Source organism: Alexandromys fortis, unplaced genomic scaffold (assembly GCF_014885135.2).
Source record: "Alexandromys fortis isolate MF-2015 unplaced genomic scaffold, M_Fortis_MF-2015_v1.1 scaffold_107, whole genome shotgun sequence".
NCBI classification, from domain to species: domain Eukaryota; kingdom Metazoa; phylum Chordata; class Mammalia; order Rodentia; family Cricetidae; genus Alexandromys; species Alexandromys fortis.
Window position 1 is genome coordinate 3,889,175 of NW_026067987.1, and position 15,920 is coordinate 3,905,094.

General features: G+C 42.7%; 1 protein-coding gene across 1 annotated transcript in view; it reads right to left on the reverse strand.

Moving 5' to 3' along the window:
* Nucleotides 1–6,897: 6,897 nt before the first annotated feature.
* Myb (MYB proto-oncogene, transcription factor) overlaps nt 6,898–15,920 on the reverse strand; it is a 37,381-nt gene continuing 28,358 nt past the window's right edge. Inside the window, exon 14 of the mRNA XM_050159469.1 lies at nt 6,898–8,228. Within this exon, the coding sequence (XP_050015426.1) occupies nt 8,112–8,228 (117 nt within the window). The 3' untranslated portion in view covers nt 6,898–8,111. The remainder of the gene's footprint in view (nt 8,229–15,920) is intronic.

Genomic DNA, 15,920 nt, shown 5'->3' on the forward strand with positions numbered 1-15,920 from the left:
TAAACAATATGGAAATGAAAGAATGGGGCTACGTTCCGGTGGAACATAGTTCACTTCAATGGGCACAAGCCCAGATCTGGTCTGGGGCTGCAGGTTGCCTGCTCTTCTTCTAGGTTGCTGATCTGTCCTGAATGGTAGGAAGTAGATGTAAGCGGGCTTTATTCTGTGATGAACACCTGGCTGAGTGATTGAGAGTACCCACTTGTCAGTGGGCACTCAGGATGTCCATGTGCTGAGCAGCCTTCCAACGCACAGTCGAATGTTGGTGGATCCTTTAGAATATATTTCAGCAGCAATGCAAGACTTGGGGGATCAAGATGGGAGAAGAGTCAATATATGGAAACCCCCTCTTCCTTCATGTACATGGTGTCTAGCAAGTGTTGTTAATGCATCACCATCATAAGCAATGTATGTGCTAAATATTCTAAAACCACAATAGTTTCCCATTTTAAAACGATTTTTACTTAGAGATGATAAAAACCAGAAGGAGTATGGGTCTGTAGCTGTTTCAGTGACAGGCAACCAGACCGAGGGACAGACACAGCCTGATGCCAGGATGTTTAAAACATCGCAAAGGATATTTTAGATTTATTTTCCCCCTTCTATTGAAAATAGATTCTTTTCTCACGAATTATACACTGATAACAGTTTCCACTCCCCCCACTCCTGCCAGTTGTCCCCTACTGCCCCTCCCTCCCATCCAGATCCACTTCCTGTCTGTCACTCATTAGACAAGAACAGGCGTCTAGTCCTGTTGAGGTCCCTGTTCTGTGCTGCTGCTGGAGGCTGTGGGGATGTCCACAGTTCATGCTTCCTCTGGAAACTGTGTGGAAGTGCACAGTCCACACTGCTGCCAGCTGTTATGGGCAAGGAAGCTCCTTCTGCAGTGGTATCTATGACTGCAGACTCATAATTGAGAATGAGAGACATTGAAGGCATCTGTGAGACGCCCCCCCAACCCAACCCACCCCGGAAAAAGAAAAAGAAATGGTCCAGACAGGAAGCTAGTGAAGAGAGTCCTTAAAAGTTGTGTAAAGATGCTGAAGTGTAGCAGTTCACAGTTGATGGTTGGTGGGGAGGGGGATGAGGTGGGAGTGGGTTGGAAAAGGTTTCAGCTATCTTTAAGGGGTTGCCTTAAAACATTGGAACACGAGTTTTAACATGTTCCAGTGAGTATAAGGGTAACACAAATTGGATTTGGAGTATTTGGGGGGGAGGAATAAGGGTAGGAGGGTGAACCTAGGAGGAATGGGAGGCAGGTATGATAGGGGTGCATTGTATGAAATTCCCAAATAATCAATAAAAATATTATGTTAAAAAATGACAATAAAAAAGATTGGGCTGTAGGCAAGCCTGTAGAATATTTTCTTAGTTAGTGATTAATGTGGGAGGGTCCAGCCCATTGTAGGTGCTTCCATCCCTGGGCTGGTGGTTCTATAAGAAAGTAGACTGAGAAAACCATGAGGAGCAAGTCAGTAAGCAGCACCCCTCATAGCCTCTGCATCAGCTCCTGCCTCCAGGTTCCTGCCCAGTGTGAGTTCCTGTCCTCGCTGCTTTTGTTGGTGAACTGTTATATGGAACTGTAAGCAAAATAAACCCTTTCCTCCTCACTCCCTCCTCCCTCCAAAAAATAAGAGAGCAGGCTTATAAGAGATAATAACCAAACATGACCAAATAAAATGTAATAAGATAAAACAAACAAACAGAAAAAAAAACCAAAGGTTAAACCAACAGAAGGAAAAGAGTCCCAAGAGAAGTCACAAGAATGAAGCAGAGACCGCTCATTCCCACATTCAGGAATCCCACAGAAAAACTAAACTGAAAAGCTATTACACAGATGCAGGGAGTCTGGCGCAGACCCGCGTAGGCCCTGTGCTTGCTGTTTCACATCTGTGAGTTCATACGAGCTTTGCTCGTGTTCATTTTGAGGACCTTGTTCTCTTAGTGTCCTTCACCCCCTCTGGCTCTTGCACTTGTTCAGCCTCCTTCTCCATGAGATTCCCTGAGCTCTGGGGGAGGGATTTGTGGGAGACATCTTATTTAGAGCTGTGTGTTCCGAGGACTCTCTCTGCATGATGCCTGGCTGTGGGTCTGTGTGTGTGTGTTCCATCTGTGTAGAAGGAAGCTTGTCTGCTGATGGCTGAATAAGGCATTGATCTATGAGTATAGCAGATTATCATTAGGGGTCATTTGGGAGCCATTTCATCACTACTTTATCTTTTTAAGACCAGTAGCGTTTGGTTTTATTGTAGGTCTCTAGTCTATCTAGTCTCTGGTTCTTGGTTCCCCAAGCAGAGTTGGATTGGGTTTCATCTCATGGAGTAGGCTCTAAAAAATGGGACATCTTAAATTTATAGAAATACAGCTACCAAAGTATAAGCCTATTTTTTTCTTAGTATGTTTGGAGATATCCAAGAAAATACTTCTGTCTGTAATCATGAATGTTATATACACGTACACAGGTGTGTACTCAGGATATATATACTCAATAGAACTGTGCCTTGTATTGGAAATGACCAATAAGAAATTTCTGAATAAACGAGTGCTAGGTTCTTACCTGAAGAGCTGGGTGAGTTAGGTCTGGCCAGAGTTAGATATTTAGTACTATTTAAAAGTAGGTGAGTAGACTAAATTTTTAAAGAGATCAGCCAAATGAGAGCAAACTCTGTTTTTATGTCTTCCCTAAATGCAGTTTGAGGATGACTTCTTAGCTTGTAGGTTCATCTCAGAGGTTGTTCTTGACCTAAAAACCTCATTGTGTGTGTTCCAATGTCTTTAGGCTCCTGAAGCTTTCCCTGAGTTTTGCTTATCATTGATCTGAGGACTTCTGTATACAATGTAACTGTTTATGGGCAATAAATATTTCCTCCATTTAAACAGAAAGCCAAAGCACAGAGATTTAGACACGGAAGGGAGATCAACAAGCTCATTATAGCCTGATTTAGAAACAAGGACTTGTGAATGACAGCTTTGCTTTGTTTCCGTGTTAAATTCAACAATATAACAGATTCCCTTTTGAAAGAACATAGGCAATAGAACCATGTGGTAAAAGAGGTCCAAACGCACTGTGAATAGAATTATGCTTCTTCCAAATTCAAAATCAGACCAAGACAGATCCGAAGGCCAAGGTCTAATTACCAACACTGGTAACACACTGAATCTCTAGAGTTAGAAAATCCTATAGCTGTGGGCTGTTTTTCTAATGTCTGGTAGATTAGTGGGCATTTCCATTAGAAACTGGAAGTCTTGAAGAATGTTCAGATAGAAAGCACAGGTTGTAAATTTGTTGGTAAGACAGGGTTTTTGTAGTTCCCTGAAACCACTTGTGTTGGAATCACTTGGTTGCTGTTAAACAGTGGTGACTTAGAGCCCACATATCATCCCTTACTTAAATTCTTGAGGCTGAAACGGAGAATTTCCAAACTAACAGAGCTTTAAGTCTCTGATGTCCAATAAAACTTGAAAACCAGTGGTTATTGGAATGTGTTCTATAGTTAAGGGCAGAATACGGTATGAAATGAAGCTGAAACATCTTTAGGAACAAATGTTGGCAGGATTCCTTAATTAATGAGTAAAAAAAATGCATCAAATATATAAAAAATAAGGGGTTTGTATCATATAAGGATTTGGTGAAAATTTTGGTAGGGAAGGTTTTAGAGAAAATTCTGGTTGAAAATATCTTGCTTCTAAAGGAGAAAAGTGCCCTATGCAATCCCTTCTTCCTGAGTCAATTATGACTTTATGGATTATAAAGCTTTTGGATTATTATTTTATGGATTATGAAGCTTTTAATGAAATGCAGACCAGGTTGAGTTTCTGGGATTAAAGCACACATCCCGTGGAAATCCAGCAGCAGGAAATATGCTTTGAAAAAGAAATTAACTGTCATGGAATCCGGACTCTGATCATCTTTTACTAGCCTGAGGATTAATTTTATACTATATGTGAATAAAGAGTTTGAACAGGATGGTTTCTATAAGCCAGATAAAAATTAATCATTGTATTTATCTACCTAAAAGCCTTTAATAACTCCCCATATCACAAAGGACGAAGTTCACACCTCAATTCATGGCCTCCTATCTTTCCCCTTTTTTTGGCCAGATCTCCCTTTCAGTTTCTTAACGCTCTGACCCCTTGGCTTTCCCTGCTGGAAACCTCCCCTCCTGCCCTCATTGACAACATGCAGTAAGCACTTAGCCAGCACAGTATCACGGCTTCTATCATTACTAACAACGGAGGAGAAAGAGCACATGTAAGATACGCTGTAGAAGAAACCAAAAAGTTGAAGGAAAATCACCCTATCACTTGCATATATATTATGTAAAAAGGATTAGTGTATGGTAGAATGGCAGAGAATATTAGGGAGAGATATTTATATTTGAATATATTTAATTCACAACCATGGAACTCAGAAATCTTTCCTCCCCCATGGCTGGGCAGTTGACAGCTCTTGGTTGTTCCTATGTCATAATGATGCATCCTAAGGAGAGGTGCCACTGAGTCTTACAGAGATCCACGAATGGATCTCCTGTCTCACATCACCTTCACACTGCTCAGCAGCCTTGAGGTGCACTTTAATATCCAATGTAAGTAAAACGAAGCTAGAGAGGTGAGATGAAACTGGTGTAAAGTCATAAAGATGGTAAAAGGCTAAGTCTGAATTACAACCAAATGTCATCAGACTCCAGAACAGATGAGGCAATGCAGGGGCCCTAAGAGAAGACCCGGGTGATGCTGAAGCCCCTTCAGGATCTTATTCCTTGACATCTCTTGCACCCACCAGTCTCATCTGAGGACAGGGGACAAAAGACAGATTCGTCTTCTGGGTATCTTTCCTGTTCTTCAGATGTCACTTTACAGCAACTTACTACACAGTAACTTAAGAGCACTTTTTGTTCCACGTATTTTGTCACAGAGAGAAGGATCACTAAAACAAGAAACAAAGCAAACAACAAAAATGAACTAGCCAGAGCTGGGTGTACTGGCCAATGCCTGTAATCCCAACACTTGGGAAGTGGAGGCAAGAGGTTCAGGAATTCAAGGTCATCTGAGGCCACATAATAAACTCAAGGCCAGCCTGGGTCCCAGGTGACCCTGCTTCAAATAAGCCAACCAACCAACCAACCAACCAACCAACCAACCAACCAACCAACCGAATAAATCAGGTCCCTCTGTCATGTAAAGATAGACTACACAATGAAACAGCATCTTCTGTAAAGCAGGAAGCATGCTTCAGTCAGATCTCATTTACCTACAGGACAGTGGTTCTGAGCTTTCTAGCACCCAGAACTATAGAACGATAAGCTTTAAAGCAACGAATCGGAAATCTCTGACCACTGCCTTCCTGAAGCCACTAGAAAAATCTGGGTTGTAAAATAGCCATTCACAGTTGCTTTCCATGCAACTATGGTATCCACAGAGATCACAGTCTATAGTGGGTAAAACCCAGGGCTTTACCTGCTCAGCTCTTGCCTTACTACTGAGGGTAGTATATTTCACAGACGAAACCCATCGTTTAGCCCCACATTCGCAATCTCTGGTACTTAGTTTGGCACAGTGAGATGACCAAGTGGTCATCAAGGCTCCATTTTCTGACCTCAGCAGCCAGGTGCCAAATCAACAAAGCATCTAGTTGTTCAGAAAATGTTACTCATCAGGACAACCAATGAAGCCAGGCAGTGGTGGTACACACCTTTAATCCCAGCACTCGGGAGGCAGAGGCAGGCAGATCTCTGTGAGTTCAAGGATCGCCTGGTTTATAGAGCTAGTTCCAGGACAGCTAGGGCTGACACACAGAGAAAGGCTGTCTCAAAATACCAAAACAAACAAAAAAAAAATTGTAAAATGGTTCCAAAGACTAGTCATTAGATCTAACTCATCCTTGCCTTATGAGCACCAACTGTGTTATGCATATGAAACCTCATAAAATTGGAGTTTGGATTTCAGTGCCTTGGGTGAAAAGTAAAGTTTGTACGAAGATATTGAAGATGGCATGGTGATACATCAGTAAACGGGGGAGTTGGGCTAAATGGAAAGTCTGTGTTGGTTACTTTTCATCACTGGGATAAAATCTAGTAGCAGCTTGAGGACAGGTGGCTTTATTTTGGCTCACAGACTCAGAGATGTCAGCCCCTTATGATGGGAGAGCAGAGCCATTTACATCAGAGTAGCTGGGAAGCAGAAAAAGAAAGCCTCCACTTTACCAAGGCTATTGCATCTCTCAGTGTCTCCCAAGACTCTCTAAGCGTCTTTCATGACTCTCCCTTTCCATAACAGCATGACCCTTCAGTATCCCCTTATTATATTTATTTAAATATCACTTTAAAAACAAACTCTGTGTATCCACGAACACCTATATGTCTGTGTGCGATGGGGCATGGGAACTTCATGCCACAGAACATTCGCTGAGGGTGGAGGACAACCTTGGCTCTCAGTTCTCACTTGGGTGCCGACAGGGTTTCTTTGTTGTTTGCCATTTCCTGTGTCCGCAAACTTCCGCTGTCTCCACCTCCCATCTTGCCATAGGAAACCTGGGACTACACACCTGGATGCTTTGTCTGACTGTGTGTGGGTTCTGGGGATTGGAACTCAAGTCCTTATGCAATGGAGCCCAGCCCAGATAACAGTAGTTCTATAAGTATGTTTCCTGCCCTCCCCCAATTCAAGAGTTTTTTCTGAGCCCTTGCTTGACATATGATGAAAGAGTCTACCCAATTGTCATTGTGATCATTCTATGAATGACTTGACTTGGCTTGTCTTTACTTTTCCTGTGGCAAAGATACCATATACATTTTAGATGGCAAGCATATTTGGAAAGAAAATGGTGTTTTGAGTTTGTCCCATTTTCTTAGATGTGTAACTACTACCCCGAATCACAAAAGTAAGAGAGGCCAGGAAGTATGTAAAATACAGGCACAGCTTTATTTTGCTACAAGGCAGTAAGTACACTGTCGTTTCAGAAGCTCAGGGCCGGCCATCTTGTACCCAGTGTTCTCGAGGCAGAAACCGACTGTTGACTTCCATGTTTGTCTTCCCCCCAAACATAAGAACCACGAGGCAGTTCTGGTCCATACACTTAATAACTATGGGGAAAGCTGAGCAGACTCAGAGTACCTGAGTCGATGAACAGTCAGACTGAACTCAAAACAAAACATATGACATGAACAACATAAATTTCCCAAAAAAAGAAGTGCAATGCATGTTTTTATAAACCAACAATAACAAAAAAAGAAACAACTTTCCTTAAAAAAAAAGAAAATGTACAACAAATGCAAAAATCTCCCAAATAAGTTTTCCAGTTACAAAAGGAAAAGGTATATATATAAAAATAAAAAAGTCTGAAATACTAGTGAATAATCAATTCTCTAATACCAAGTTTCTTTTCTCTCATCCAAGCTCTACTGCCTCTCTGACTAGCAGCATCTCTACAGGCTAAGACCATAGCAGCGAAACACATTTTTTTTTTATTATTTGGCATTTACAAAATTAAATTACTGAATAAAAATATAATTTTTTATAAAACTATTTCATACAGTAATAATTTTTAAAGCAAGCTAACAAAAACTCCTCATGAACTGGTTTAGCATAATAAATGTCTTTCCAATATTATTAACTACAAATGAGTCTTATAGGCTCTGTGAACGGCTACTTGGTATTTAGTCAACATTCAGAATAATGCTTTCACTGTTTATTAAAAATATTTGTATGTATTCTTAGTGATTGAGAAATGTGAAATACTGGGGAATTTCTTTGTATAATTTTTTTTTAATTTACCCCAGTCAAAAATACTGATCTGTTGGATCCTCTAAAATACAAATAAATCATTTTATTTAAAAAATCTGATTATGATATTAACAAATGGTTACAATTCATTACCTAATAATTTAGGTAAGACTGTTATTCATTAATTTTTTTAAAAATAATCCTTTTTAGTTGGGTGAAACCCAGTAAGATTCCATGCAACTAAAACGCACTTGGTGCTGCTCTGCACTGTTGTACCACAACAAAAATAGGTTCTTCTCTCAGGCAGGAAGAGTTCCATGCTGAGGAATGATAGGTCATAAGTCAACTTTTAAGTGTTCTGAAAACCATAATGCTTTTCTGGAAATGTCTCACATGACCAGAGTCCGAGCCGAGAATGCGTTCACATATTTTCGAGGCTGACCAGAGGCCGTCATCTGATCCTCTGTCTTCCCACAGGAGGCTGGTTCCCAGGCACCACTGCAGGGCTGAGGGGGAGAAAGGGAGACAGTGGGGGTCAGAGCAGGAAGCGCAGGTGGCCCAAAGGGGCATCCCCAGCTGGGCAGCCAGGTGGAATGCTGTCCATGCCAGGAAGCCATTTGTTGTCAGGTACAATGGGACCCTCATAGCCAATGTTTCCTTACGACGTGACATCTTGTTACTGGAATGTCTTTCGCCTCTTGGGCAGTTTTACAAGGTGGGAGCGGGACTGGGTGTCATTCTCCAGATACACAAGGCAAGTTCTAGGCCTTTACTCACAAACTGATGAATGCATGAGCCAACTACCTAATTAAGTCAATTAAATTTGGCTTAACTTCTGTAATGCAGCAACTCCTGATAAAGCCTACACATTTTGATACATATGTAAACTATATACACACATTGTATTTCAAAATTCACTTTATTAATATGAACTCACCAGGTAGCTGAGCTGACCTTGAACTTCTAAGGTTCCATCCTCAACCTCCCAAGTGCTGGTTCAGGCCTTCCTCTACTGCACAGAAGTAGTCTGCGACATCTCCAGCCCTACTTTAGCTTAGCTTGTGCGGATACATTGGAAGTCACGGGACGGAACTAATGAACAGTGTCCAGACACCCGAGACAGTACTGGGGCCTGTGTAGACACAGTCATACATGTACACTGCACACCCGCCCCATGAGGCAGGTCCAGACAAACGTTAGTTGGACTAGAAAATGAAGCGGTGGGGTTTGGATGCCCAAACCCCATGCCATGGTGTGCACACAGGGGCTTGAGCACTGGTCTGCCTGAAGAGGGGGAAAGACTTGTACACAAACTATGTCCTCAACAGCACAGTGCCTGGACAGAGGCAAAACGGCACTCAGTTTCTGAGCTCCCAGCAGCCATTTTGGAGAAGACAAACATAAGCTCCCAAATCAAAAGTGAAGCCAGCAGTTTAGGAGACACACTATTCCTGGTGTTGGCATTGAACAGGAATTCTTTTCCATGGGACAAAAGAAAACTAAGAACGACCGTATGCAGGAACAGTGGTGAACCACAGTAACCCCAGCGTTTGAGTCAGAGGTAGGAACATCAAGAGTTCTTGGCTAGTCTAAGCTACACAGTAAGTTCCAGGCCAGCAATGGGCTACACAGCCATGTCTTGTCTCCACCAACAAGGGCTGTGCCCTCCAGAACCTGGCGTTTCTTTAGAGAGCTAAAATGCACATGTGATTTTATAACATGTAAAAACAGTCTGTGGTGGTTTGTGGAGCCCACAGACAACTGAAAAGGGCAGGGGGCACTGAGAACAGCATAGGTAGAAAATTGATGGAGGGGAAGCCTAGCGGGGGTGGGGAGTTAGTGATTTGGACAGTCTTCATTTAAAAGGCTACAGAGAGATGAAGGGGAGAGTAGTTACACAACAGCATGGACCAGACCCTTACTGTGTACCACCTACAACCTTGCTCCGTGTTAACTCACACTAAATACCCATGGCATAGCTACCCTGTAGTCTCCCACCTAGTTTACCTATCAGGAAGCTAACACGGAAGAGAGCGTCTGAGCAACACGTTCAAGATTGCACCGCTAAGAAACAAAGGAGCAAGAATCTGAACTGAAGGGATACAAGAGGCCACGCCCCTAAGCAGTATGCGAGGCTGCGCCTAGCCGACATCTTGCCAAGAACACGGTGAGGAAGTTGATAAGAAAATTCAGGGGTTCAATTACCAGGACCTCCGAAGGCACACAGAGCCAGGGGGATGTGGAGTGAGAAGTGGCATGCTTGCTGGCAAACGACAGCCCTGGATGGACACTGCTGCCATCGGGCTGAGGTTTCCCGGTTCCAGCAACTTAACGTTTGCAGCGCGATGTTCTCACTTCCCCAGGGCCACAGCCTCTTATCCCGCCCCCTGCCTCCCCATCCATATAAATGGCACACTCAAGTGCATAGTGTACTCTAAGTGCTCAGAGGTGCAACATGCGACTTGTCATACCCCACAGCAAATGGGTCAGCCTACAGGCTTTCAAGGAATGGCATATCCCAGACATGATACAGGAAAGAAGGCCCGTGTTCTAGGTTGGCTTCTAACACATAGTCACATTTAATATTTTCCTAGGCAATAAATTTAGTTACAACATTCTTTGAAATGGTTCTAAACCAGTGTGGCTCTCAACTTGTAGATGGCAATCCCTTGGGGGGGGGGGGAGCGGGGATCGAACAATCTTTTTACACGGGTGCCCTAAGACCACCAGAAAACACAGATATTCATATTCATATTCATAACAGTAGCAAAATTAGAGTTGCGAAAATGATTGTATGGTTGGGGTCACTAGAAGATGAGGAGCTGTATTAAAGGGTCACAGCATTAGGAAGGTGGAGAATTGCTTTATAATGAATATTTCCTTGGACTCAAATGTGCAGACAGGCACACACATCTCTGCACAGCGCTTCTCTTCACCCAAAGCCCCTGCTTTAGTTTTATCCACTGCTTACTCGCTGAAGCTGAAGTTTCTCCAGCGCAGCACAGAAATGCAGGCGGACAAGTGAAATCACCTAAACTATTAAAGTTTTATGTTTTATTTTCAGTGACTGAGTTAGTGCTGGTAGTCCTGAGCAAATTACAGAACAGGAATTAGTGGTTGAGAGGCAGTAATGGATGGGTGCATCCTTTACACAGAAAGCTCTAGGTGCTTAAGATCAATGACTAAATAGATACCAGAGAAGAAGGAGAGAGGATCCTGGGCATCAAATGATGAATGGGGGAGTCTAACACAGTATCTGACCCTATGATACTGTTTATGTAGAGTTAAAGTATACAGATATATAGTAACAATGAATACGTGTCTTCAAAAAAATGGAGAAGAGGAACGAACGGAGAAAACAAATAGAAGCAAAAAAAGGATTATTTCTATTTTTCTCTGCTTTTTCTATTTAAAAAATTGAGGTTTTCTACTAGGCTTCAATTAATATGGAATGCAATTTCTAAACATGCAGATTCATCGTCTTAAAGTTCCACAGCAAAATCAGTGTTGTTTGCCTTTGTTTGTGCCTTCTGGTGATGGCCACATTCTGAGCCTGTGCAGAAGGGTAGGGTGGGTGACTCAGACTGTCCAGTGTGCTCAGGAGTTCTTATTAACTTCTGTTTTCAATTTGAATAGGATTGTGATCATGACAAGTCCCCTACATTATTATCCCTGGACTCGTACTTCCTTCTTCCTCTAGGACTAGACATCTAACATGGAATCACTATAATAAAAAGGTACCATATATTTTTCATGAGTACTTTGTGGGAACTTTTCAAATTGCCAGCCTCTCCTACAGCAGAAGAGAATTTATGAAGCTAAAACTCAACAAAAATATCCAAATTCCTGCTGGGCAGTGGTGGCGCATGCCTTTAATCCCAGCACTTGGGAGGCAGAGGCAGGCGGATCTCTGTGAGTTCGAGACCAGCCTGGTCTACAGAGCTAGTTCCAGGACAGGCTCCAAAACCACAGAGAAACTATGTCTCAAAAAAAAAAAAAAAAAAAAAAGAAAATCCAAATTCCTTAGCACGTGTCCAGAGGCTTGCAGCCTAGGGCTACCGAGAGGACTCTGAACACCTGGTTCTGGTGTGCACACAGTAGCATGCAGTAAGCTACTGTGTGTGAGAATCACTGTGGACAGACAGAAAGGCCAGCGAGCACGGGCCCAGCAGCTGTCTGTACTAGGAGAGCACACAGTAGGCCCAGCCCACAGGGAATGTAGTAAACTGTTGAGGACACACAGGTGCCAGTGGCGGGAAAGGAAAGCAAGATCAGATAGGTGGACTCTGAGGTTAAAAGGAAGAAGGTCTTCAGGTCAGGGTGATAGCCAGGTGGGGAAAGTATTTGCTTTGCAATGAGGAAGAGCCCAAGTTTGATAGGCACGAGTGCTGAAAAAATAAAACGCCAGGCACGGTAATGTGAACTTGATGCCCTAGCACTAAGAAGGCAAAGGCAGGCGGCTCCCTGGGGTTCACCAGTCAGTCAGATTAGCTCACTGGACGATTAGATGAGTTCCAGGCCAAGGTCTCAGGGGGAAAAAAAAAGGTAAGGGATAAGGTGGAGTGAACAGCACTTGAGGTGTGTATGCTTCTCCTAAAATACACACATACACACGGATGCACACACACACAGACACACGAATGAACATGAATACACACACACACACACACACACACACACCAGAAAAAGGAAAAAAAGAGCTTCCCCTTTGTCTTATGATCTTAAACCCTTCAAGCAGATGACAGCTCTGACATAGGATTAGGTCTTTTAGTGTTAAGGATTATTTTTTTAATACTGTCACCCAAGTCTGTGTGTTCTTGTTTTCACCCCCTAAATTTTTGTTTCATTTACTTTGTCAGTAGGCACTGCAGACCTCTCTCGTGAATTCTTGCTCTGTTCCTAACTAACCCTTGGTCTTCCGCAGACATCAGCCTGTCTGAAGTCATTTCAGTGTTAACAATCCTACCCAAGAGTCACCTTGCTTATCCTGTAATGCATCTTCCATTGCCCCTGGGCAGAAGTGAACTATAAACAGTCTGTCAAAACTTTAACTGGGATATCCTGTTAAAGCACTTTGAAAAAAAAATTACCCAGACCCTTTGCAGAAGCAGAATAAATGAAAGAAGACAAGACCACGTCCACAGGTGGTTTTCTGACAGAATTAGATTATCTTTTTTTTTTCTTTCTTTCCAAGACAGGGTTTCTCTATGTAACAGCCCTAGCTGTCCTAGAACTAGCTCTGTAGATCAGGCTGGCCTCGAACTCACAGAGATCCACCTGCCTCTGCCTCCCGAGTGCTAGGATTAAAGGTGTGCACCACCACAGCCTGACCAGAATTGGATTATTTTAGCATCTTCACTTAGACTCCAGATATTTTTTTCCATCACCTGAACAACTGTTAGCATTATTACATTTATACAGTGTCTACTTAGGTCAAGGTGTCCAGGAAACTCTATGTTTTTTAATTTTTTAACTAATAAGCGTAGATGGATGTTGCTTAAAGAATCAGAAGCAAGAATTCTCTGATTCTATTTCATTCGCTCAAACAAAATATTACTTATCCTATCTTGAATGAAATTCTGAAAGTCAGAATTCCTTGCCAGGGGGACATCTGTTTAAAATGTCATTCATAAAGGATACCATAGAAAATTTAGGTTGTATCTTGGTAAGGTCAATTAAATGCATAATGAAACGCTTATGCCTTCAGAGTGCCTATGGGAGGGGCTGAACTATGCAGCTGTGAATAGATGTTCCCTATCCACCAGTGCCTCCACTTCCTAGGCTAAATTAACAAGTGTTAGCCCACAGGGGTCTTTTGTAGAGGTGGGCTCTGACCCACCTGTCTCTAGAGGTTTGCATTCTTACATTTTTATAGATGTTCCAATCATTTATATCCTATAGCTTGGGATACCCCAAATTTTTAGAAGAACAGCTCTTTTCTTGGACACCTCCTAGGATCTGATTATTAACATCCAGACAACTGCCAAATTACTCTAAAGCCTTTATCTTCCCTGGCCTCCGCAGGGCAGATTCTATCTCAGTGTTTATTCTAAACAAAGCCGTGCCCATCTTGGAAGGACTGGGGCAGGGCAGGCCGGCTCAGCTCGTCCGAGAGCCATGTTTGCTTGCTTGGCCTCTCGCAGCTCCATTCCAGAGAGGCACACAGAAAACTTTCTGGGGTTTATATCACCCACTGAAAGCAGGTCACCGAAACACTTCTAACGGTGACATGAATTTCTGCCAATGTAAGGGGAAAACACGGTGACCGGATGGAGTCGCGGTGACTGTGTTCCACAGCACAGTAGAAAGATGCGCAGAGTGTGCACTGTCCACAGGCCTTCCTGCTACCAAAACAACCGCAGAAAGGGAAAGAAACCCAGTCCGTCTGTCATCCATTTGTCTCCACAGTCCCAAGAGGCCTGACTCCCCAAGTTCCTGAACGGTTGATCAGTTTCTTTCAGTGACCCACTGTCCTGGTTCTGCACAGGGAAGGGTGTGCTGCTAAGAAAAAATGCACAGCAATACAAGGAGATCTGGCAAGAGTGAGGCCTCTTTACCTGATCTTTCATTCATTTACTATGATTATTTTAAGATGAGGTCTCATACCTAGTTTATGTGGCATTGGTTCAAACCCAGCGCTTCAGACATGCTAGGCAAGCACTCTACAAACTGAGCTACGTCCTTTTTAAAGGACAGAGAGTGTGCGCAGTTTTCCTCTGATAATAAATATGGGAACACATTGGTTCGTGTAACTGCCACCTTGGAAACAGTATCAAATCCAATTGCTCTTCACTGCGACCTTCTGAGAAGAGTGGAGACTATACCACGGTCCTCAATTCAGAGGCAGGAGCAGTTTACTTCATTTAATGAACTGAAGCCATCAAAATAGGAAGTGCTAAGCCCACGGGAGAGCCACATGGGAATTCATGAAGCTTCTGTGCAGTGCCTGTCACAAGGAAAGGGCTGGCCTTGCAGTTTAAACTACATTAACAAACAAGTCACAGAAAGATTAGCAACAGCTAAAACACAGAGAACAAAAATTAAATCTAAAAAGAGAGAGAGAGAAGTGAGTCCCAATGGCTGGTTACAGTCCCGTAAAATTCTCTGATCTGAGAATGTGTTTATGTAATAAATGTATTTAAACTCCTTGTGTGCTTAAAACAAAAAGAGTAAAAGGGTAAGGCCCTGCCAACCCAAGTCAGGAAATTAAAATTTAAGGCTGTCATTCTGTGGTTACAGAAAAAAAAAAAAAAAGGAAAGCGAGTGAGACAGCCGACAAACACAGCTTCTACACTCAAGTTTGAAACAGGAATAAAAGGAAACATAATTTAAAAGAAAAATACAGAAACTCGGGCAACTTATAGCTTGACTACAGTTTTGAATCAGGCGACATAAATGTCTATACACACCTTGAGATGTGTGTATTAGCACAGAGTATGTTTTTCAGCCTGTAAAGGAAATTGAAAGAACACAGAAAAGCAGGCGAGTCTTCCCCTGTGGAGGAGCTCTCTCTGGGTGTCTACCTCAGTTCTCTCAGGGTAAACGCTGAGCAGTAGGAAGGACTCTGTGGCCTCCCACAAATCCGACTTTCCTGCCCCAAACTGAGTTTTCTAAGATGAATGAATATTCTCTCTGCTTCTCCCTTTGTGATCCCTGTACACATAGGTAGACTCCTGCCCACTGCCCCCATAACTTGGGGAATAGGCTAAGGACTGCTAAAGAGAAAATGAGAAAGTTTCACACCTACTGAGCCACATGAAAGACACAGACACCAAAGTGTCTCAAACGAGTCATGAGTGCACTCACTTTCAGTTTAAAATTAAAGAAAAAAATGTCTAATAGAGAAAGAAACCCTACAGTTATGCTTTTGCAGCTTCAACAAAGTCCTTCTGAACACAGGGAAGAAACTATAATTTAAGAAACAAATACCAGCTGGGCGTGGTGGTGCATGTCTTTAATCCCAACACTCGGGAGGCAGAGGCGCACGTATCTCTGTGAGTTTGAAACCAGCCTGGTCTGCAAAGAGAGTTCTGGGACATCCAGAGCTGTTACACAGAGAAACCCTGTCTTGGAAAACCAGAAAGAAAGAAAGAAAGAAAGAAAGAAAGAAAGAAAGAAAGAAAGAAAGAAGGAAGGAAGGAAGGAAGGAAGGAAGGAAGGAAGGAAGGAAGGAAGGAAGGAAGGAAGGAAGGAAGGAA